The sequence below is a fragment of the Ailuropoda melanoleuca genome, chromosome 8 (assembly GCF_002007445.2).
Source record: "Ailuropoda melanoleuca isolate Jingjing chromosome 8, ASM200744v2, whole genome shotgun sequence".
Lineage (NCBI taxonomy): Eukaryota > Metazoa > Chordata > Mammalia > Carnivora > Ursidae > Ailuropoda > Ailuropoda melanoleuca.
This window is the reverse complement of record NC_048225.1, coordinates 51,522,864-51,548,000: the sequence shown is the minus strand read 5'-3', so window position 1 is coordinate 51,548,000 and position 25,137 is coordinate 51,522,864. Positions and strand designations below refer to the sequence as shown.

The window sequence follows — 25,137 nt, the reverse complement described above, 5'->3', positions numbered from 1 at the left end:
TTGGAACCACATGCTATTGGTGCATCCTATTTTTAGGCTGCTTTCATTATTTTATTTTTTATACAGATACATATACATTGCTAGAATCAAAGCAAAAATATTAATGGGCAGGTACTACACAACTGAAGTGAAACAAAACAAACAAAAGAACCAACAAATGAAAAACAACAGCTATAAACTTTCAAGGCCAAAAGATAAGATTTAAGGGCAACACCTGTTGAGGAAGGAAAAGAAGGAGTATAAAGTTTCTAGAGAGGTATTTATAATGCAAGTCTAATGCCAGCTTTTTAATAATAAAAAAGAGAAGTGCTTTACTATACACTGACTAGCACATATAATGCTTAATTTGGAAAGAAAAATTAACAAAGTTCCTTGGGCCAGCAGCAGATATGGTGTGTCCGTTGCCGGCAACAGACACAACACCGGAACAGAAAAACCCAAATCCCAGGGCAAAAGTATTCACAGAAGTAATGGCTGAAGGTTTCAGAATTTGACAGGCAAGGTTTAATCACAAGTGCTACACTTTATACAATGTTATTTATGGCTCTGCCTGAAATTTTACAGCTGTGACAGTAACTAAATAAGACAAAGTTCATATTTTAGTGTCAGTTACATGTTAGATATTTAGTTATAAACCCCTTTTTCTTGAAACAAAGGGCTTATCTTTCATTAAAGTGTTGAGATGTTTGAAATGGATGTCATGCCCATTAAGTATATTGGCGGTTCTCAATCAACTCTAGGTTGGTTGTGTGACTGTTCATGAATTTTAATAGAAGTCTAATGGCCAAAGGCCAAAACTACATTCAAACCCTGCTAATATATCCAGGCAGATAGGAAATTCCAACGCACACACATACACACCCACACACATATACACACACACACATGCTAAAACTCAAACTAAAAACCTCCCAAAGGAACTGCTTTGTTTGTAGACTTCAATTTGAAGTAGATACTAAGGGCAAGAATAGACCAGTTAAAATTCACCTGAAAATCCTTTCCCCGTCATCAAATGTGCTAAAATACCGCTGTCAGCTTAGCATCTCTTCATGTATGTTATGTATAGATGTATTTCTCTCAAAATGGGATATTTCAGATATTTAAATATTAAGTGGCCAGAAGACAAGAGTTACACTATCTGCCAAGTTTACAGTCCACCTGGGCCTAAGGAAAGACCACACTTATTTCACTAATAACTCTCCATTGATAGGATATTAGAGGCCACCTCATCACCACTGCATAAAGCTGCTTAAAAAAATTTGCTGCTAGCACAATCTGGTTGTCAAAGCTTCATTATACATTTTACTGTACAAATGTTTTTCAGATGATTTTTTTTTTTAAAACAAGAAACTCCGCTATAACAGAAACTCATGTTAGAGTTTTTAATGATGGTGCTTTCTCCATCTCTTCTTTATTAAGTGTGGTTATCTCCAATAGTAAACAAGTTGATATCATGAATGCTGTTACTGAATGACTTATGTATGATGTTATCTACAGTTCTCAAACTGCAACAATACAGACTGGAATTTTTAACCAGTCTGTCATCATCATCATCTATGCCATGAATGTTTAAATATAATATATATTTAATATGAAAAAGCTAAAGCACAAGTGCTTTCTCCCACCCCTAATTGTTTTGGGCCCTCACAGATTTGGAATGCATTCTTATCCACCCTTTTTCACAAAGTCAGGAGAGCTCAGGAAATATAAAGTCAAAAATATACAAATCTTTGTTGTTATTATAATAAGATTTTTTTCCATGAATGAAATTACCAAGGACCATGAACTTGGAAAAAGAAAATCAAAAGGAATTTACAGCAATTATTTATCTTCAAAGTTCAAAACTGGTCACTTCACAGAAAGACTTCAGGGTTTGTTGAAATTTTTCTTCTAAAAAGTCATTCTGTAGTGGAGTTTTCTAGGAAAAATAAAACAGCTTTTAATAACTGGCCCGCTGGTGTGAGAGCTACCGTGGAATAAATTAGCACGAAAATGGAAAAGAAGTCTTATAACTGTTCACTGTTACAGACATAATCAACAAGGTCAGTCACTCTTAAAAGCTCATCTTCCTCCTCTTCTGGTGCCCCTGCCTCCTGCCCACCATTTGTCCCATTGGGGGCCAGGCTCGCACTGGCTGTGCTGTTGTCCTTGGGGGTCTGAGGCTTCTCAGCTGGCTTGCCAATCAAGTTCTCAATGGCTTTGCCAGGACTCTGTCCATTGGTGGAAGGCAAGTCCACTAAGCTATAGTCCAAAGGGCTCCCCACCTTGCCTACATTTTCAAAGTCCTCTTCCTCATCGCTGTCTATCCGATAGGGCTTCTTGGTGCTCTCCTGTTCAGAGGGCAGGACCCTGGGCTGGCTGTCATGGGCAGGCTGATCTGCATCTCCATGAGCATTGTCACAACTCTCCTCGTCTGTCTCGATCCGGTGTAGCCGTTTTCGAGATGGTTTGCCTTCTTCCTCCTCATCTGCTTCTGAATACTCATCTGTGCTTCGACCCCGCTTTCGAACTGACCGCTTTGATTCTTTAGCTAGCTCATCGTCTTCAGAGTTCTTGGACATATAGCTCTCTAGAATAAACAGCACATTTAAGCCATCGACACAGTTAACCATAACAGATTTAAGTAATTTTCCTATTCCTCCCCACATTTCACCCCATGTCCTGCTTTCAGACTTGCCCATGCATTCATATTTCCCTCCAATAACTGGCCTGATTTCTCTCTCCTCTCAGGCCTGCAATAATCAACAGAATGATCCATAGTGTCTTTTTAAACTAAGATTTTAGGAAAGAGCAAAATCAGATTTCTTAGAAAACCAATATGATGATCCTTAAATTAAATGAAGATAGGGTGTTCACAAACTGAGAAACTCCTATCCACTACCCCTCCAATTATGGAATCACGTAAACCTCCTGATAAGGAAAGATTAAACTGAGCACCCAAATCTGGGCATCTGAAACACTGTGCTAATTCTTAACCCATGTTATTAAATGTAGTTCCTTGGTAGTCTTTAAATGTCTTCTTTTTGTCTGTATTTACATCTAGGTGGTCTCACCTCATCTCACGGCTGTGCATCTATATGCTGACGACTCACACTTGTTTTAGGCCACCCCTAAATTCCAGACTCAGGTAACAACAACCTGCCCACTCAACATCTCTGCTGGGATTTTTAAACAGGCATTTCAAACCTCACATGTCCAGAACCGAGGTCCTACACTGCTGCCTCAAACCTGCACTGCTCTGGTCTCCGCCATCTGCGTTACCGACAACTCTACTGGTCTAATCGCTTCGTCATCTTTTTGGTATTTTCTTTCTCCCATCAAATCAAACAGTAAATCCTCTGAGTCCACCTTCAAAATATAGCTATAATCTTGGCAATTTGCTTGTTTTGTTTTTTTTTTTAAAGGGCAGGCCCTACGAGTCTCTATTACAACTACTCAACTTTACATAAAAGAAACCACAGACAATATATAAGAAACAATGGGCGTGGCTGGTCCAATAAAACTCGATTTACAAAGTATTTACACAACAGGTGGGCTGTAGTTGCGGACTACTGCTCTTCGTGATGGGACCCCTGTTGATCTCTACATCATCTATGCAGTTCTTCCCTTCACTCATTCTCCTTCAACCACCCCTGGCTTCCTCTCTGTTCCTGAACAAGCCAGGCACAAACCTGCCTCCAGGCCTTCACGTTAGTTGCTCCATCTGCCTGTGTCACTCTTCTTTCAGATAAATGCATGACACACACCCAACATTATGTCAGGTCTTTACTCAAATGCGGTCTTCTTAGTGAGGTGTTCCTGTGGTGCCCTATGAGATCCCAGCGACTCTCCCAGCCCAACTCTTCCTTCTCCTTTATTCTTCTCCACGGCATTTACCCCCACCTAATATAGCAGTTCTACTTATCTTGTTTATTATCTCTCCCCCTAATTAAAATAAGAGTTACATACAGGAGTTACATGCTTCTGGCTGTTTTGTTCACTGTTTTAGTCTCAGTGCCTAGACTAGTGACTAGTACAATAAGTACTTTTTTTTTAATAGTCGAATTACTGAATTTGTTTGTCTTTAATGACACATGAAGATAAATACACACAATCAGATGTTCATCTCCTTTCTTTAGCCTCCCACGTTCAAACATTTTTTTCCCCTTTCTTTTCTGGCTTGGGCTCAAACTTAATTGATAAGGATCTTTCAAATCTTCATAGGAGATAATAAATAATGGAGAATTAAATAAGTAAAAAAAGAAAGGGGCAAAGGTGAGGTTTAGAATCATTTAAAAGAACTGGAATAACCACAAGACTAAATGGATATCACAAATTCCTATTTTAGAGATTTTCCTACACTCCTGGTATGGAGCATAGCTAGAAGTACTAAGAAATAAAACAGCTACCAACTGAAGCTCACTGTCAAGGTGGAAAGAGACAGCAGGCACCTGTATTTGAAACCGCTTAGTTATGCAGGGCATAGATTATTTCAAAATGAGGGCTGTGAATAATAAGGGAGAAGAATCCTTGCTCAGATCTTAATTTTCTGAGATTTGTCTATTCCAATGAAGAGTTTAATTACAGTGGAGACATTAAAAATTAGTATCTTATCAAGTATCATTTATTTAAACTATAAAAAGGGACCAGGCAGGAAGAATGGATTTTGTCTCAAAGATATCACTGCTTATACAAAATTCTATGAAATGGTACAGAACCACAATCCTGAGTTTACTTTATAGCTGCCTTGTACAAACTTCTGTAAACTGGAGATCTACTCCTTACCTTCACTCTCTGAACTGGAAAGCCTGCGCTTGTGAACTCGTCTGATTTCTTTTCCACGTCGTAAACTCTTCTGGGAACCATCACTTTCGGAATCTTCTTTGTAGTTAATTTGTCTTTTCTGGTTCCTCCTTGACCGCCTTCGCCGAGTTTCTACAAAATCATCACTAAAATCATCGCTAAAATCACTTTCTATTCAAGGAAAAAGAAATACAAAATTTAAGTCTACTAAAGAGAAACGTAATTAGCTTAGGTTATAAAAACGTAAAGCTATTAAGTAGGGTTCAGTAATAACAATTTTTAAATTAGTAATAATGGTTATAAGTCTCTCCCTCTTTTTTTAAGTAGGCTCCACACCCAGCATGGGGCTCGAACTCAAAACCCTGAGACCAAGAGTCGCATGCTCTATTGACTGAGCAAGCCAGGCACCCCTACAAGCCTCTCATTTTCCTCTTAACAGTATGAGTGAATGTGTAGGGGTCTTTAATGCCAAAGCTCACTAATGTTTCCTATTAGCAGCCAATGTTTGAGAGTAAAAGATGTCTCATACAATCTTCATCTTATTCAACCTAGAGCTTCCCAGCCAGCTACACGGCCGCTCTTCTTGGTGGATAGTTACTATTCTACCTCAAAATAATCTGCTGTTCCTATGTGTACAGCTGTATGGTACAGTTGTAACTTCACGATGTACCGCACAGATTAAAATCTCTAGTCTCAGAAAACTGATAAACCTGTTTCAAAGAAGTACAGAACTGGAGTTATATTTTTGGCTTTTTCCCAAATGGAAGTAAAATCTAACTATAGCATACAGGGCTACTTCAACTCTCAAAGTGTTGTTAAATAGCACTGTCCTTACCATCTCCGATTAGTAAACAAGAGACTATGACATTATGTTAGAGCAGTTTTTCAGGAGTGCTAACAAATTCCACTGAATTATCACATCCAGCCTTGTTCTCTAATGAATTTCAAATACTTCAAACAAACACTTCAAAATGGCCCACCAACAAACAGTTTGAAGGAGTCCCTACTGGCCAAATCTGGGAAAAACTGAGCCTACATAGTGATGATAATGTATTATACCCACAGACTAAAATAAGAATCCATAAGTACATACTGATATAAAGAAATAAATATATGGGGGAGAAGGGAGAGCGCTTTCTTAAAGAACACCAAATAATAAATATAAAAAGAATGATGGGGCCAGGAAATCATAAATGAATGCTAAAACTATGGGTGAAACATCTGTAAAGAAATGGTATATATACAGTCTCAAAATGCCCGCCTACAAATTACTGTTAATTACAAAGGTAAAAATAATGGAGACCTGGGGAACAAATATTAGCTCTGTGATATTCCTGCTGAAAATGTATAACCTGAATCTAATCGCAGGAAACAAAAAAACCCTGACTGAGGGACGTATTACAAATTAAGCACTGTGTATTCTTCAAAAATGTCAGGATCAATAAAGACAAAGTTTGAGGAATATTCTAGATTAAAGGAGACTGGAGACATGAATAAATGCAACGTGTACTCCAGGATTAGATCCTGGACTAGGAAAAAAATTGATATAAAGGACAATTTTGAGACACCTGATGAAATCTGAATCTGTACTGTTATTTAGATAAAGTAGTATATCAATGTTTTATTATTTTTTTTTAAAAAAATTTTACTTATTTGAGAGAGAGCAAGCATGAACAGGGGGAGAGGGAGGGGCAGGAGGAGAGGGAGAAGCAGACTCCTCTGCCGAGCAGGGAGCCCTATGCAGGACTTGGTCCCAGAACCCCGAGACCATGACCTGAGCTGAAGGCAGACGCTTAACCAACTGAGCCATCCAGGCACCCCTCAATGTTTTAAAATACCTGATTTTGATAATTCTACTATGGTTATATGATATATGAAACAAAAAACCCATAAGCCCAGCCAGGTGGAGGATGTAATATTCCTTCCTGGCTGTGACATTTCCTCAGTGACAGGACAGCTACCTACATGCCAATTCTATGAAGTACTCCTATCTGTTCTTTTAGATGCTGTGCCTGTCACGATTTATTCAGTTCATAGGGATCAGCAAAAAATATAAGAACATCAACTACTGCTAATTTATAAAAATGAATGAAGCACTCACTGATAGTGATCTAAGTGTTAGAAATAATTGGTGAACCTTCTCCTTCCAACTGCTAGATACCTAAGAAAAATGTTCTCAGCATACTGAGAACGATTCCAAAGAAACATTATGAAGATAAAGTCTAGGCATGGAAACTTTGCACCAAAAGATTTCATCATAATGCTAAATGAATTTGGTATCCAGTTAACACATCCATCTGTATTTATTTTCTTAGATATGCTTTCTATGAAAAACTTAAGTTACTAGTGAGTCATAAAAAGAGAATTCAAAGTTTTATCAGAAAGCTTACATTACAAATGAATGAAATTTTATCTTAAGAACTCTAAACTGCAGAAGTTCTAAGAACTGAGTTGGTGTGATACGGGTATAGATTATTTTTACCAGAGTCTCTACTGTTCTCCTCAGACTCCTCCTCTTCATCGTCGTCAGAGTACTTTTTCTTTGGGGTCTTTCTCCGCAAACGCCTGCTTTGCCTCATTGGCCGGGAAGGATGTCGCCTCAATCTCCGGCTACAGAAATCAGTGTCACTGTCATCATTTGATGGTGGGTCTTCTTCACTTTCATCTGGGTTTTCATCAGATACAACAAACTCATCTTGAGATCTGTCCAAGAGAAATCAGATGAATTATTATGATTCTGAGTTCAAATTCTAACAAGTCCAGTGAATCACTCAGTAATGGTTAATATAAAACACCTGGATCATTTATCAATTTGTTAAGAAAATGGAGAAAGGTTTTGCCATCTATTCTTCTCTTAGGAGGAGTTAAGAAGATGAACTGGGGGCGCCTGGGTGGCACAGCGGTTAAGCATCTGCCTTCGGCTCAGGGTGTGATCCCGGCGTTATGGGATCGAGCCCCACATCAGGCTCCTCTGCTGGGAGCCTGCTTCTTCCTCTCCCACTCCCCCTGCTTGTGTTCCCGCTCTCACTGGCTGTCTCTATCTCTGTCAAATAAATAAATAAAATCTTTAAAAAAAAAAAAAAAAAGGAAGATGAACTGATGCTGATTTTTGTAAATAAATTGCTTTGGCATTTTGGGATGTCCCCCACATGCCTTAAATTTAACACGTCCCAAAGAGAACTCATTATTTCCTAACCTATTCCTCTCTTCTGTCTCTGAGCCTTATATTTGGAACTCTTACCTATCCAGTAAATCAAACCAGAAACCTGGTATTTTTCCTAATTTCTCCCTTTTCATTTCTCATTATCTAATCAATTATTAGCCCCTCCCTGAGTCAACCTCTTAAATCTTATATATAATCTAAAATCTTTTAATATCTCAAACCTGATCCCTCCTCTGTTGGGCACTCCTCTCCCATCTAAACCACCACAGCAATTGCCCAGGGAGTCCCTCTAGTCTCTAGACTCATTTCCCCTCCATATAGCCTCCAAATGAACGCCAGGATGAATTTTTCTGAAACATAAACCTCACTAGCGTGATGCTTAAAACCCATCCATGGGCTTTCATCATCTTCAGGGTAAGAGTCCGAATTCCCGTGCGTGACAAATCACTCCATCATCTGGTCCCTTTTCGTCTTTTAGCCACATCTCCAGCAGGGCACTCTTTACTTCTTCCCCATATTCTTGCTACCCTGACACACCAGGAGTTTCCTAAATATTCCATGAAGTCTTATGCCTTGCTGCCTTTGACATGTGACTGCTCTTAGGATGCCCTCTTTCTCATCCTGCTTCGAATCTCAAACTCACTGATTTGTCCCATTTTTCATTCTTCAAATTTCAGATCAAGCTTTATTTAAACTCTAAGGATTTCCATGAACTCCCTAAATTTATCAGACTCTTCCTTTATACCCTAACTTAGGCTTTACCTACATGTTAGTAGCAATCACACAGAATGACTTTTTTGTGGTTCACACGTTTGTTTCTCCCACTAACAATCTGAGAGGAGAAACTCTGCAGTATTGTTTCAACACTTGCTCTGCAGGAAAATCCTGCCCAATCCTCCATACTGGATTACCTGCCCCAACCAAAACCTCTGTGGGTCACCAGCAAATAGTACCTAACTACCTGTGCTTGTCCATTTCTCACATTTGACTAGGAACCTTTCGTGGACATGTTGGCAGAAGGTGGCACGGAGATGCACAGCAAATGAATGCTCGATTCCAGTTAATAAAATCTAAATACAATATTAAACAACCATAAACCTACTTTGTTTTGATCTAAAAAGAAACAAGATCAGCACTCTTGAATCTGTTTTAAATAGCCTGAAAATAAAAAGAGATCGTCCCTGTGCACAAAGAACCAAAGCCCCATCACAGCATGGCCAAGCTTCCTCTGCGAGCCCCATTTAAGCCTGTCTCTAGGGAATGGGATCGGCTGGCAAGCCACGCACCCATCGCTGATCTTGAATTCATCCTCACTCTCTTCTTCATCCAGGTTGCTGTCACTGTCCAGATCATTCAGTCGCCGGCGTTTCTTCCGGCGTGCAGCAGCTGCCCTCTGGGGTCGTTTATTTTCTTTTCTTTCTTCATCCAAAATAGTAGAGATGTCTTTCCCACGGTGGCCTGTAATGGTGGAGATATCTTTTCCTCGGCCGGCTCCTGAGTTCAGGGGTGGGAGGGAGAGCAATAAGGGGAATAGAGGGAGGGAGGAAGAGAAACGACGGCACGTTTATTAAAAGCTTCTCTTTAATATCTAGAGCCATCCTTGTCCAAGCTTAGCGGCTCATTTATGTTTTTCTTACAAATAAGCAGTTTTTTCACAACTTCAGCTGACAGAGCTCTCATCAAGAGAATTTTTGCGTGTGTTTAGTCTACTAAGTGGAAGTTCACCACGTACAGAACTTTTTAAAAAGTTTGATATAATTTGCACACTATATAACATTCACCCTGTATAGTGTATAGTTCAGAGGTTTTCAGTAGTCACAAAGTTGTGCAACCATCACCACTAACAAATTCCAGAACATTTTCATCAACCTCGAAGGAAACCTCATACCTATTAGCAATCACTCAAGAAACTCTTCTTCAAAGTTGTCTTTTGGACATGGCTTTAGAAAGAGACCAATCCGTTTTCTTTTAACTGTGTGTGCAGGACAGAAAAGGTGAGAATCCCGCAGCAAAGCTGTAAATAAGGTGCAGAACCCTGGAAAAGCTGGTGACTTCTTCAGACAGCCTATTTACTCTTCAGAGTTTTCCAGAGTACTAATGGAAACTACCATGTTCCATACCAGAGCACTGGTAATTCTCTACATTGCTCTTTCATTAAATTACCTTCAAATCCTTCTGTTTTTATGTCATATGTTAAAGACTATGAAATTAATAAACTGATTTTTAAAAGGCTGATCTAAAGCTATCCGGAGTATCCATAATTTTTAAGATTTTGTAGCAGTAGTGATCTAAACAACAAGAAAGTTTAAGTGGGTTTTCTATTTGGAAGCAGAAGTAAATTTTTTAATCTATAGAGGAACATTTACATTTGTTATCAGGTCATAAAACTACTTGGAAAGTAATTAGTAAGATCTGAGTCTACGCATTGACACGATGTCCACAAATTATTTTTAATCTCAGACATTTAACATCAGTAGAGAATTTAAAAAAATGCATATATATATGCTTACTGCTTTAATCAGCATTGTTTTTTTGCTTTTAAAATAATCTCTGTGCCCAATGTGGGGCTTGAACTCACGACCCCAAGAGCAAGAGTCACATGCTCTACTGACTGAGCCAGCCAGGTGCCCCAATGGGGGCATTTTAAGTTAACTTACTGGCCAAGTCATTGAAGAAGAGGGAATGACGAACACATACCTCCTCCATCAGCTTCTTTGATGTCATCTTCTATAGCTTCATCGATTGCTTCATCAAATTCATCAAATCTAAAATACATGCAACAGTCACATCACAGCCTGTCCTGGTACGTGGGTTAGGAGGGGTTGCCTCTGAAATGAAAAAGGCCTGAACATAAAAATGCTCTCGGCCACTTCGGGACTCTGTGACTTGGACTACATCACTTCACTCCTGTTAATCTCAATTTCTTCTGGAAATCAGTATCTAACTCATTTTCAAAGATCATCTATACCAGGCATCAGCAACTATTTTTGTAAAGGGCTAAACTATTTTAGGCTTTGTAGGCTGTACCGTCACTGTCGCAGCCACTCCACCCTGCCGCTGTGCCGCAAAAGCCACCGTAGATAACGCAAGGGAACAGACAGGGCTGTGTTCCGACAGAGCTTTATCTGTGGCCACTGGGATCTGAATTTCATGTAACCTCCTAAGATTTTCTTCTTTTGATGCTTTTTTTCGATCATTTATAAAAACCATCCTAGGTCATGGGCTATGTCTGCATAAACTGGAGGTGAGCTGGGATTTGCTCTGCAGGCCATAGTTTGCCAACCTCTAACTACACACAAATCACAAGGCAAAGTAAGTTGAATACGTGTTCCAGAAATAACAGTAAGTGTGAGAACTACACTATTGTTGTCATCGGAGATTATATTACTATTATTACCAAATTCTGACACAGATGGTCAGAATTTTAGAACTAGGTAAAAGTACTTTTTCTCACAAGGGCCACTGCCCCCAACTTAAAGAAGACAGGTCTAGATGATCCCCAAGATTTCTTCACATACAAAACTCCTTTCACTTTAGGCCTGAGAGGACCAAAAGGATAAAGTGACTTGTCTAAAACTACGCAAAATATGGCAATTACTAGCCGCGTGTGGCGATCTATATTAAAACTAATTAAAATAACTCACTGTAATTTTTTAAAACTCGTAAGGCATCCCTTTGAGTTCTAACTCCTTTGCAAAATTTCTTTACAAGAAATTATCTTCTTTCAGAAGTGCTTCTGTCTGAGTCTTTCTTAAATTTTATGTAATCAAATCTCCTTTCCATTACTGTTTCTATGTTTGGTGCTATGCTTAAAAAGTTGCTCCCTATAGTAAGATTACATGCCTTCCTTAAATCTTTTTGGGAATTAGATGAGGTATAAATAAATTAATCACACAATACATCTTATCATAAATTTCTATATTACTGTTATATAAATTAAGAGCTGAAGGGATCATCTACATTAATCCGCCATCAACCAAGACCTAGGGAAATGGACCATTCCAAATTACATGGGTAATACATGGTATGGTGGGGACTATAATCTTATTTTCTGTACCCCATCCAATGCTCCCTCTAGTCAACTTTGATGTCATCCTCTCTGTTAGGAGAAATAAGAATTTGATAAACAATTATTAAATGATTATGGTGATGAAATTCTTTTTTGTCCTTTTTCCACGGTAATACTTTACTAAGTGCTTTACATTTTATACTCACAATAATCCCATTGCACCCATGTACAAATTAAATTCTAGGTGTATTTAGAGCTTAAATATGAGGAGTAAAACTTATTAGAGAAAGCATATGAAGGACTCTCTTAATATCTCTCGGCTAAATTTCTTTTAAGAAGTATTGAGAAGCAGAAATAGAGAAAAAATGACAAGAGACATATAAACACCCGGCAAGCACATGAAAAGATGCTCATGATCAACAGCCATTGGAGAAATGCAAATCGAAATCACAAGATATTGCCTCACATCCGCTATGATGGTCACTGTCAAGAAAATCCTCCAAAGCCAACAAGTGTTGGCAAGGATGTGGAAAACCTGGAAACTATATGCTGCTGGTGGACAGCAAAATGGTGCAACTGCCATGGAAAACAACATGGCAGTTCCTCAAAAAAACACAAAAATATAAGTACCATAAGATCCAGCAATCCCACTTCTGGGTATACATCCAGGATGAAATGCCGACAGTAAATCTCTCCTTCTTTTGACAACCACAACTAACATTAAGGATGAAAGATAATACGGTTCTACTGTAAGGTTTGTTCTGAAACTGTAAATCGTTAGAATATGACTGACATATTAGGAAATAATTCAAGCATAATGTGTATTTTATACTTGCTTGAAGTAATCTTATTCATGAGAAACACTAGGTAAATGTAGAAAACTACACCCAGCCACACAGGCATATACACAATGCATACTATACACACCTCAAACATCTACCAGCAACCTCAGCTCTTCATTTGTGTTCTGCGCTATAGCCACCTGCATCTACAACCTTCTGGTTGATTTCAAATAACCTTCCTCCTGCCGCCACACAATGATTTACAAACTGCAACCCACCTCACAACCACTTCTACAGACAAACTTCAGGGATTTTTCAACATAAAATGTCGTAGCTAGTGTAGTATTTATATTAGTTCTTAACCATTTAACATGTGTCATATGTTACTGTTTTTATTACATTCATATCTTTAAAAACAAATCGTCACTAATGAAATTTTTGAGTGTGGCCCTACCTCCGTATTTCCCACAATCTCTATGGCTTATATTGTGTGATTTTACACAGCATGGCAATTTTTAGAAATACGTATGTTGTATTACGGCAGAAGTGATTTGACACTTGCACTTTCCATCAGCAGGCTTTGATTTCATTAGTTATGATGATTTTATATAAAATGGTACTTTATTTTTCAGTTGTTTATTTTTTTTAAAGAATAAGATGGATACTGTTCTTGTACGTATTAAGGATATTACTCTTACTAATCTTACTGCATTTTACAGTTTTAACCATTAATGACAGCAGCAAACTATACATGGAAACCCTTCCATGATTACTGATGAAAGTTCATAAACAAGAAGCAAGCACAAACTTCTATAAAATCAACTTTGTATTTCACCTTCATTTATTTATTTATTTAAAGATTTATTTATTTGACAGAGAGAGAGACAGCGAGAGAGGAACACAAGTGGGGGGAGGGCAAAGGGAAAAGCAGGCTTCCCACCGAGCAGGGATCCCAATGTGGAGCTCAATCCCAGGACCCTGGGAGCATGACCTGAGCCAAAGGCAGACACTTAACGAATGAGCCACCCCGCACCCCTCACCTCTCATTATTTAAGTTAAAGACTGTTTTGGTGTTGTCTCAGACCACAGGTCAATAATGATCTAAAATAATTAAAATATAACTTACTTATTATTTAAGACAAGTGGTTTAGTGGAAAGAACGCCAGACATTCAGAAGATAAGATTTTAGTTTAGGTTTAGCTACTAACAGAGTGACCTTGGAAAAATCTCTCTCTCTCTCTCTCCCTCTCTCTCTCTCTCTTTCTCTCTCGTATTTCTGGTGGCAGATGGTAAACCAAACTGTATTTACTGATTCTTTCAATAGACATTTTTGGAGCACTTACTATTTGCTGGCACTATGCTAGCCACAAAGGGCAGAAGAATGTGTAAAACAGATGTGGTCCTTACCTTCATGCTGATAGTCCCGTGGGGGGGGGGGAGAAATATTAATTCAATAATTAAAATCACAATTATTACAACCATGACAAATGCTTTCAAAGAGAAGAACTGGTTGCTATGAGGGCATATAATAGATTTGACCAAGAGAAGGTTAACAAGGTGAAAACAGGAGGGAAATTCTAGGTAGAGTAAACAGCATGTGCAAAGGAGCTGAAAGAAGACCATGGCTGATAATGACAGAGTGAGGGAAAATATGGTTGAGACGCAGTTGAAAAGCTGAGTACAGAGCAGACTCTGAGGTGCCTGTAGGGGCCTTGTTAGAGGCATCGATCCTTATTCCAAGAGCTATAGAAATCTGACAAAGTATATTAAGCAGAAGAGGATGACATGAGCAAATTTACATTTTGAAAAGATCATGCTGGCTGCTCTAAAACTGCATGATTCTAAAGATAGTAAATAAATAAATAAATAAATAGTCACACACATACATATAAAAATATATAACCACTAATGATCATTAGGAAGGGAAAAGCATATACTTTTGGGTCATATTGTATAATTTAAAAAAATATTTTACATTCTTTTATTGTAACCATTTCCACATGATTTCATACCTATAACTTATACATTTCCGTGTTCTTGTTGATCTCCTTTCAAGTAAGTTTGCTTTGGATTTTTTCGAATCTTTTTTCTTTTCTTCATGATCTTCAGAAAAATCTGGCTCCTGGTTTAAAAATATGACAATGAATATACAGGTTATTAGGACGAAAAAAAAGCTTCTTGGAATTAATAGTTTTCTAATGTCTGTCTAGGCAGGACATGTGAAAGATGTGAAAAAGTGAGGTGATCCCACCCCCCTAAAACTGAATGAATACGGCAACACTAAGTAGAGAGATTTAAAAAGAATACTGGTGATCAAAGGATGAAGCCCTTCTGTATTAAAATTCTTACGTTTCTGTGAGTTTATAATTACCTCTTTTAAAAACAATCATGATGAAGTTTCTCCAATAACAAATTTTTTAACAAATAATTAAATTTAACATATAGAAGATATTCAGAAGATATGCTGAATCAATGAAATAATGGATTTAGAAAAAGAAAGAAGCATGATGATGAAGGAAAGTAACTAATCAAGACAGGTTACTTAAGCATGTGATTTAATTAAGCCTGAATGAAACTGTACGAAACCAGGAACATTTCTTCATTTCTAATGAAAACTGTTACGTGTACTTTCACTCATGAGATATCCTTAATTAGAAATTAGACTAATAAATGTAAAACAACATTCCTTCAAAGAAACCAACTGTTAAGAACAAATACTGAAGTTTCTAATAACCAATGCCCAAAGCGCAGAATTAAAAACCCAATCTCCCCGAACTATTCTTTTGTCACTTTACATAAACAGCACATAAAGAAGCTAAAAACAAATCACCCAGTATAATACAAGGTTAAGAAAAAAAACACCCCAGAACATAAAACCCATAGGGGTGAGCTATATAAATCTGATTTGAATGTGATATTATATTTTAGGGCTATCAGCATATATGCAATTTTATTTTATTATTATTGTTATTTTCTTTAGTAGGCTCAAACTTACGACCCTGAGATCAAGAGTTGCATGCTCTACCAACTGAGCCAGACAAGCAGCCCAGCATATATTTAATTTTAATCATGAGTGAAAATATGAGTGATTTCTTCAAGGTCCTAAATTTCCACTTTTAATTAAACAGGTATACTATATATTTAAAACTATTTGCATTACATAAAGTGGGTTAAGTTTTAGAACAATTATGGTAGTCTCTTCTCCAAAAATACTATAACCCAGAAACTTACTTGTGGAGGAATGATGTTTTCAATACTGATACCCACATACACCAAACGTTCTTTCCTTTAAATGAAAAACAAAAATGCATGCAAAATGAGATTTGCTAAAAATAAAACTGTTATGAAAACATTACTAACACAGACAATACTAAAATTATGACTTCGTGGTAACAGCAGAGGCTAGGTCACAGACATGTTAGCTACGGTCTACAGAGCTTATCGTACTGGTATCTGCGGGAGGCACAAAACTTTCTAAAGGTAAAAACTGTAAAAAGGTGTAACTGAAAATTGTAGTCTTGGAAGTAATTATACTGATGAAATAAAACCTGTAAACTGAAGTAGACAAGGAAACTTCATGAAGAGAGTCATCCTGCAACTCACTGACAAAGTGATTAGACAGAAAGTCAACGCTGGACAAACTAGATCTTTGTTACGCTGGACGTTTTCATATGCGTATATACACGACTATAATCTCATGGTAATAAATACCAATACTAAAAAAAAGAATTCTACACAAAGAACCACGTCAAGGCCCCAGTGAATGATACTAAGACCATGCATTTGCAGAGAAGAAAAAAAGCAATGCAGCCGCATGGCTCTGCACCTAGTTGCTCCAGTGAAGATTATTTTTAGAGCCAGTTAACACTCCTCCAGGCAATGTGGATTAGAACACTAACAAGATCTCCATAGTTTCTTTTCAAAGAAACAAACCTTTGTTGAATTCAACAAATTTTACATAACAATGTGCTATACCCAATAGGTGGTTTTTCTGGCTCTCCAAAGTTAATCTAATTCACCTAGGACCTATGAGCTCTTATATACAGGCCAGTGTACGTTGATCTGAACAGAAATAATGACCACTCTTCCTCCCTTTGCTTGAGCTCTCCCTTATAGAAGGGCATTAATCATCCAGTTACCTGGGTCCTTTAGAATGCAGCCTTCACTGCCCTAGAAACCCTTGGCTCTGTTAATAAGAATCTTACAGTCTTTTTGAGATGGGTTATAAAGCTATTCAGTCAAAAACTGGCATGTAAGAAAATGATAAAAGTTATTTTAATCAAAACCTGATTAAAAATAGTACAGTTAATGAATTAAAAAATAGGAAAGGCAAGAACGTACTAGCTGAAATTAACAGAGAAGGCTTCACGGTTAAGTGAGAACTTGAGTTCTCTGTTACTAAATATGTTCAACACATATCTATCCTTACCCTGAGTTTACTGTTTCTATCAGTTTCCTCTTTAATACCTCAAAATCTCTACTTTCACTTGATTATTATTATCTCCTCAATTCAACTGAAAAACATTCAGTTCACGTCCACTGTATTTAGGTTATGATTTGTGTCAGGCTTGGGAATCCTAAGGGCAAATAATACATGGTTCTTGTCCTCACAATTATTTAACAACTGACTGCAGTCCATTATGAACAGGTATAATGGAAACATGAAAAAAGAATAACTTGCTTGAAGAGCTGAGAAAGTTGAGGCTTTAAATAGGTGGTAACAGTTGAGTAAGCTCTTGAAGGCAGGTATGATTTCTTACCACAGCATTCTCTTGCTCAGTAATCTTATAGAAAGATATGTCTTCCATTCCATCTCACCACTGTGTAGCTCAACGATCATACCAGGCCCAGACCTCATCATCACAAATAACCACACCCCTCCTAAAACTTCAATTTCAGGGAACCTATTCTCTGACATCTACTGGCTCACTTTCCGGCTCACTCCCTCTGGTACACTGATTTCAACAATTCCCTAACTCCAGTGGGACCTCTATCCATCGACCCTAGCCTCTTTTCACTGTCCATTACTCCCTTAGGTCCTTACTTTCCCCCTTACCTGGCTTAGACTCCAGGGTCCATCATTATAAATACTCCTTTGCATACACTTTCAAATTCCTTGTCTCTTTCTCTCCTTCCCTCTGTTACATTACCTGGAAAATTCCAACCCTGATTAAATCCAACTCTCTGCTAGCAAACACTAGTAAAAGTACTCTGGAAGTACAGAGCTATTTGAATTCCCAAATAATTTCTGGCACCAAATTCTGGAAGGGATGTTTACCAACCAGTTGAAGGGATTTCTGAAACATCAAATTTCACAGAGCACCACAGCTCCAGCTCTGTAGACAATTTCTGGCCAGTCACTAATTACTCATTGACAAATTCTTCTTTTTCACCATACTGTAGAGCCTTTTAAGGTAGAGACCACATAATAAATACACTTCATGTTGATTACACTGCCTGGCATAAAGTGGGTGCTCACTAAATGTTGGTTAAATGCTGAATAAATGTATGAACAAAGGGAAAGATACTCCCGTGCTAGGATATAGAGAGTAACCAAGGCCCTAAGTTTCTAGGATGAATGCTAGGAAATTATTTTCACAGATTTTAAAAAAGATGAATAAAAATGCTCATTTTTAAAAACAGATGAAGTGACCTAGAGTTTATAGTTAATAGATTATTTACTTTAGAAATACACATATTTTGCTGTTTAGAGCCCCTAGGATTCATATATATCAGAAGCTATATATATTAGGAGCTATAGATAAAGAAAACTTTGTTAACCAGATTATTGGGAATAATTAAAAAAATAATAGCAATAATTCAGTTAACTGGCTTTGTGGCAGACTGTTCTCCCTGTAATAGTAATTTTACTCTCCTCTCTGTGATCCAGTCTCAAAAAGGATTTAGTGTGTGAACTAAAGCCACAATTATGGATGTCCTCTTAAAGAATGACATGTAAGTACAGAGGATTACCAAAAGTAGAAGCGAAAGCAAATGAGTCAATAAATGGAAGACCAACAGTGTGAATAAATATTGTGGCACATTTTAACATAAATTTCTAAAATATTAAGTATTTCTTAACTGCAACAATATACCCTATAGTGAGGCAGCAGTCAAAAAATTTTAACCAGCTTTCCACAAAACTGCTCATTTCTCAGAAGGGCAGGCAGATTTCAAAACGAACAAGGAAAATGCCTAATTTTTTATTACAATTTAATTTGAAGCATCCTTAGTTAAATCTTTTCTAGTGTCAAAATAAAAACACGAACAACTGTGAATATCAAAATAGTCCTAGTAATTATATACAGGACTATTACCCAGAATTTCTATATACAAAGGTATTTAGACAACTGATTTTTTAAAATGAAGTATTTTTATCTCCTAGTCAACTTCAGAGATTAATTTTGCCTTTAAACCAAGTAGCATCCATTATAAACCAGAGAGCTCAAGCTGACTAGTAAGGAAAAAAACAGGATCTGGAGGCTGAACCCACAGAATTCAAAGTATGGGGGAGTAAAGTGAGTGGATCATCAAATGAGCTAGCTGACTGTCTTAAAGCAAGCTAAATGGGGCGGGGGGGGGGCGGTTACCTATGAGACAGCAGGTAAAAGTTACAGTAGCAGAAAATGAAGGTAGTAAGACCAAGCAGGAGACATTGCTTAGATTTTCTCATAATATGTACAAATGGACATCAAATCCTCCTGATTAAGCTTCTGAAGATTCTCTTTTAACACCTCCACTTTTATATAAGGTATGCCCTAGTTCAGGCCTCACTGGCTCACCTAGACTCTACTGCAACAGGCTCAACTCTAATTCTTTATTACCAGTGCATGTTTTCTGAAATAAAGATCTGATTAGACTTATCTCTCCTTTGATGGCTCTCCTACTCCCGTAGAGAGTAATTCAGATGACCCTAGTCAGATATGCCAGGCTGTTCATAATTTGGCCTCAATCTGCGTTTACGACTTCATCTCCTACCACCCTCCCCCTCTCATATTCACACTTTGTCTTTGCCTGAAATATCCTTTCTCTGCATGTCCAACCCTAAGTTATGTTCCAAGGACTTGCCTGATAACCCAAACCCCTACCAGAACTAAACTGCCCCTCCACAGTGTTCCTGTATTGTTCTGAATATACCACAATCTGTCTACTTTACTGTATCACTGGCTGATATGGCTGTATTCTGACAGAGGTGAGTTCCATGTAGGGAGAGCTTTGTCTCACTCACCTTTTCTCTTCAGTTTGCTACACAGTAGGCACGAATAATTGTTTAGCAATAGGATAATCAAAGAAGGTACAAATAATTATAAATAAACATAAACTTACTATCCTGATTTATCCTTTTAAAGACTGGATTCAACTTCAGTCTTACCTCCTCCAAGAAGTCTTCTCACAGTGGTAAATTGAAAAGGGAGGCATTTCTTATGACTGTAAGTTATGACTCTTACAACACAGTTAGGCATTTAAATGCTCTTTATTTTATCGGTGTTAATTCTGCCCACCCAAAGAGATGACATGGGTAACCAGACCAGCTCTTAGAATTGTCTTGTACTCACTACATTCTTAATAGTAAGGTACATATCCTCCACATTAACTGGGCCAATATTTATTCAGAGTAGGTTTTGATAGATATTTTAGATCAGGAGTTGGCAAACTTTTCCTGTAAAGGGACAGATAATTAATTAGGCGTGGCAGGTCAAAAGGTTTTTGTTGTACTACTCAACTCTGCTGCTGTAGTGGTAAAGCAGCAACAGACGATATATAAACAAATGAGCATGGCTATGTTCCAGCAAAGCTTTTTTTATGGACAGTGAAATTGGAATATAGAATTTTCATCTGTCATTAAGTAAGATTCTTGTTTTGATTTTTTTCCCATCATTTAAAAATGGAAAACAAACATACCTAGTGGACAGTACAAAAATAAGGACATGCCAAATTTGACCCACAGGTCACAGTTTGCCAAAAATTACTTTAGACAGATATATTACCCCATACTGCAAGACAAGTTTACTATCAAATTCTCAAGTAAAACATCAACACACACATCACAATACCTGCGTTCAGCACGCTCCTTCTTCTTTAAGGCAACATCCAAATCCTGCAATTGTTCTTCTAATTTCTCACACAGAAGTTTCTGAAAGAGCAAAACACAAGTGTTATTTTTCTTTAAAGAAAGCTCTATGCCCAGCGGGTGGCATGAATGCATGACCCTGAGATCAAGAGTCACATGCTCTACTGACTGAGCACCGAGCAGCCAGGTACCCCCATGAGTGTCATTTTTAACATCTTTCCACAAACATTTCTCCCTTGCATGCTGGTTCATGGATACTGTGCTATTCTGAGAGCTGATGAGGGATCACACAGCGAATGAACACTGAAATGGTCCTTGTGTTTATTAACTACATAAAGAGATGCCTCAGCATGCACTGACCTGAAGATGAGCACAGTATCTGCAGTAAGGCACACGTCAGGGAAACTCCCAGCCTCATCAAGAAACACATTCTATGCCTATCTTGCTGGTGATAATCAACATTTAAAATAGCATCTGGCCCAACATGCTTACATGACAGTGATGAAAAAGTTTTAAGAATCCCACAACATTTTCAAGGGAGAAGGTTCTATGTACAATACAATATAATGGTGCCAATCACTATTTTTAAAAAAGAGAATGGGAAAAAAATGACACAACCACGCCACATGGTGACTGGGTCAAAACAGAGCTGAAGAATGTAACTGAGAAAGCTATGCTAAGCCAAGGAAGTCCACTTCGATGGGAAATGCAATAAAGCCCATCATTTTTAAAGTGAGATGAGATGGACTTGTGACAGAAAGGACCCCTTGAGTGCAGTGGCATAAAAATAGCCTGTTCTTCAGCTTTCAAAAGAAATTCACCTGAATCAAGATATAAGAGAAACAGAATCCATGTTTCTATTCATAGTAGCAACATAGCAGTACATACTTCATAATACCATCCATAGAACTGATAAGAAGGAGGTAGGCAGAGAGGAAAAAGAGGATGAAACAAGGGGATAAAGAAACTTATTTCCTCCCTCATGTATCATTTTAATTTGGGGCTATTTGTGCCCATAACAAACGTAAGAAAAAAATAAATCAGAGATTATAATTATATAAAAATGAGAGCATTGAAAAATGCTTTGGGAGGAAAAAAAAAGCCTAAAAGATATTAACTTAAAAGGTAGTTTTTTCAATAGTCTCAAATTTCACAGAGTTTTAAACAAAAGGTAAACAATGTCTACAAATGGCTTTGAAAATGAAAAATGTTCAGTGGTTGTCAAGAAGTATTATTAATTGGAATATAAAACTGAAGACTGAAAACAAAGGAGTGCTGGGTCATACGTGTTGGCAAGGAGGGCAGAACCACTCTCCATCTGGGATGATCATCAGAGGAGGACGAAGGCAGGCAGTGTGGTACCCACTGTCACAAGAGTCACACAGAAGAATCTGAAATAAATCACAGGTTAATGTCAACCCAATTCTATGACTAAGATTCAGTGACTCTGAAGTTAAAAGACATCTCAGTATTTCTTAGTACTACACTAAGAAGCACACTGTATCACAGTATCTTTATTTGCATAAAACTAAAAAAGCTCTGCTAATTGGGATCTAACACGTCATTTTTTTTTAAAGTAAAAAAAGAAAATAGTTTGCAATATGTTAAAGTACAAAATTTAGCAAAAAATTACAAGGTTTTTTTTTTTAAAAGATTTTATTTATTTACTTTAGAGAGAGAGAAAAGACAGAGTGGGAGCAGGGAGAAGAGCAGAGGAGGAGGGGGAGGGAGGGAGAAAGAATTTCAAGCAGATTCTACACTGAGCACAGAGCCTGACATGGGGCTCGATCTCACGACGCAGACTTCATGACCCCAGCCAAAACCAAGAGCCATCCGGATGCTCAACCGACTGAGCCACCCAGGCACCCCACAAGTTCTTCTTTCTTTCTTTTTCTTTTCTTCTTTTATTTAATTTTATTTATTTTTTAAAGTAGGCTCCATGCCTAGCACGGAGCCCAATGTGGGTCTTGAACTCATGACCCTAAGATCAAGACCTGAGCTGAAATCAAGAGTCAGACACTTAACTGACTGAGCCACTCAGGCATCTCTCAAGATTTTATTTATCTATTTTTAAAAAGATTTTATTTATTTGATAGAGAGAGAAAGCACAAGCAGGGGGAGTGGCAGGCAGAGGGAGAAGCAGACTCCCCGCTGAGCAGGGAGCGGGACACAGGACTGGATCCCGACCCGGGATCATGACCTGAGCCAAAGCCAGACGCTTAATCGACTGAGCCACCCAGGTGTCCCCTTAAGATTTTATTTTTAAGTAATCTCTCCACCCAACATGGGGCTCGAACTCATAATCCCAAGATCAAGAGTCACATGCTCTATAGACTGAGCCAGCCAGGTGCCCCAAATTACAAGTTCTTCTGAACTAGACTTATAAACCTTTTTTAGTGTGCCTTGACGACTGTAACAACATATCCCTTATAACAAAGTTTTACAGTTTGAGTATCATGAACTTCCCTACCACACGCAGGATTTTTTTTTATAATAATTTTTTATTATATTAGGTTAGGATTTTTTAAAAATACAAATAATTCCCACTTTATTTTTTACTTAAGGGTTTTATTTATTTATATGCCAGAGAGAGACAGCAAGAGCGAGAGCACAAGCAGAGGAAGCGGCAGGCAGAGGGAGAAGCAGGCTCCCTGCTGAGCAGGGAGCCCAATGAGGGGTTCAATCCCAGGACACTGCGAACATGACCTGAGCCAAAGGCAACTGCTTAACCAACTGAGCCCCCAGGCATCCCTAACTCCCACTTTAAATAGCATTTCAATTACCTGTCTGTAAGAAACATTCATGATACTTTTTATTCACGAAAATTCAAATATGGAAGGGATGAAAGTATGAGGAATGGAGCTATACTTAGGACCATCATGTTCACAAACAAAGGCTAACAATAATTAGAACTAAGTTGTCATTTGATATTATTTGAGTTTAAGATGACCAATTCTCTGAAATAAAAATGTACACTCAGGAATGTTTAACTTAAAAAAAAAACTTAATTTAAAATAATTTTAGATTTATACAAGAGTTACAAAGATAGCAGAGTTCCCATAAATCTTTTACCCTGCTTCCATTAATGTTAACATCTTACATAACCATGGGGCATTTATCAAAATTAAGGAATTAACATCAGGGGCGCCGGGGTGGCTCAGCTGGTTAAGTGTCTGCCTTCAGCTCAGGTAATGATCCCGGGGTCCTGGGATGGAGCCTTAAGTTGGGTTCTCTTGCTCAGCGGGGAGCCTGCTTCTCCCTCTCCCTCTGCTCCTCCCCCTGCTTGTGCTCTCTCTCTCTGCCAAATAAATAATTAAAATCTAAAAAGAAAAAAAAAAGAAAGAAATTAACATTAGTACATTACTATTAACTGACCAACAGACCTTATTCAGATTTCACCAGCTTTTCTACTAATGTTCTTTTTCTGATTTCAGAATGTGGTCTAGGATATTATATCACATTTAATCATGTTTCCTCAATCACCTCCAACCTGTAACGTTACTTGGTCTTTGTTTTCCACGACTTTGACAGTTTTGAAGAGTGTTAGTCAGATATTACGTAGACTGCCCCTTGGTTTGGGTTTGAGGTCCTCCCTTGATTAGACGGAAATTATGGGTTTTGGAGAATACCATAGAGGTGAAGTGCCCTACTCACTGCATCATATCTGGGAGTATGTCATATTATCATGACCTATTACTAATAATATTAACCTTGATCACTTGGTTACGGTAGTATCTTTTGGTTTTCATCACTGTGAAGTTAGTATTTTCCACTTTCCACACTTACTCTCATTACAAGCAATAAGTCCAGCCCACACTCAAAGAGAGGAGAATTAAGCTCCACTTTCTGGAGGATGGAGTATCAAAGAATTTGGAGGTATAAGTTCAAACCAACCACAGTAATGAATAAATTTCACCCACTAATTTTAGCGCTCATCAGTGCTACATTATTGCTTGCACCAATTGTTGCTGCGGTATTCTAATGATGACTACCTATTTCCCTCATACCTTCTACTATTTGGAATTCTTCTGTAAAGAAAATATGTCCTTCTCCCCCATTTATTTGCTTATTCAGTCACTTCTTTATATCAGGATCAACTAATGAAGATTTATTTTCTTTGGGTTAGAATCTAAAACCATTATTCAATTTCTTGTTCAAATTGCCCTAGCCAAAGGCACTTGCTAGTTCTTTCAGATTGGCTCCTGTGTCCTTAGGACTCATTTGCATCCTTTTTCTTTAAAACACTTTTTTACTTTCTGACACTATGGGACACTCCAGGCACATCTTGTATTTTCCCTGCCCAAGCCTTTGAATTAGCCATTTCTCCTAA

The 25,137-nt window shown here is 37.9% G+C and overlaps 1 protein-coding gene across 3 annotated transcripts in view; it reads right to left on the bottom strand.

Moving 5' to 3' along the window:
- Positions 1-25,137, bottom strand: part of RSF1 (remodeling and spacing factor 1) — a 143,943-nt gene continuing 118,806 nt past the window's right edge. For all 3 annotated transcript variants that reach the window (XM_034666286.1, XM_034666285.1, XM_011221070.3), the window contains 9 exons: positions 22,094-22,198; positions 20,791-20,870; positions 15,968-16,022; positions 14,749-14,858; positions 10,643-10,710; positions 9,232-9,439; positions 7,265-7,485; positions 4,765-4,953; positions 1-2,569 (listed from right to left, as the gene is read on the bottom strand). In XM_034666286.1, coding sequence (XP_034522177.1) covers positions 2,007-2,569; positions 4,765-4,953; positions 7,265-7,485; positions 9,232-9,439; positions 10,643-10,710; positions 14,749-14,858; positions 15,968-16,022; positions 20,791-20,870; positions 22,094-22,198 — 1,599 coding nt within the window. In that variant the 3' untranslated portion in view covers positions 1-2,006. The remainder of the gene's footprint in view (positions 2,570-4,764; positions 4,954-7,264; positions 7,486-9,231; positions 9,440-10,642; positions 10,711-14,748; positions 14,859-15,967; positions 16,023-20,790; positions 20,871-22,093; positions 22,199-25,137) is intronic.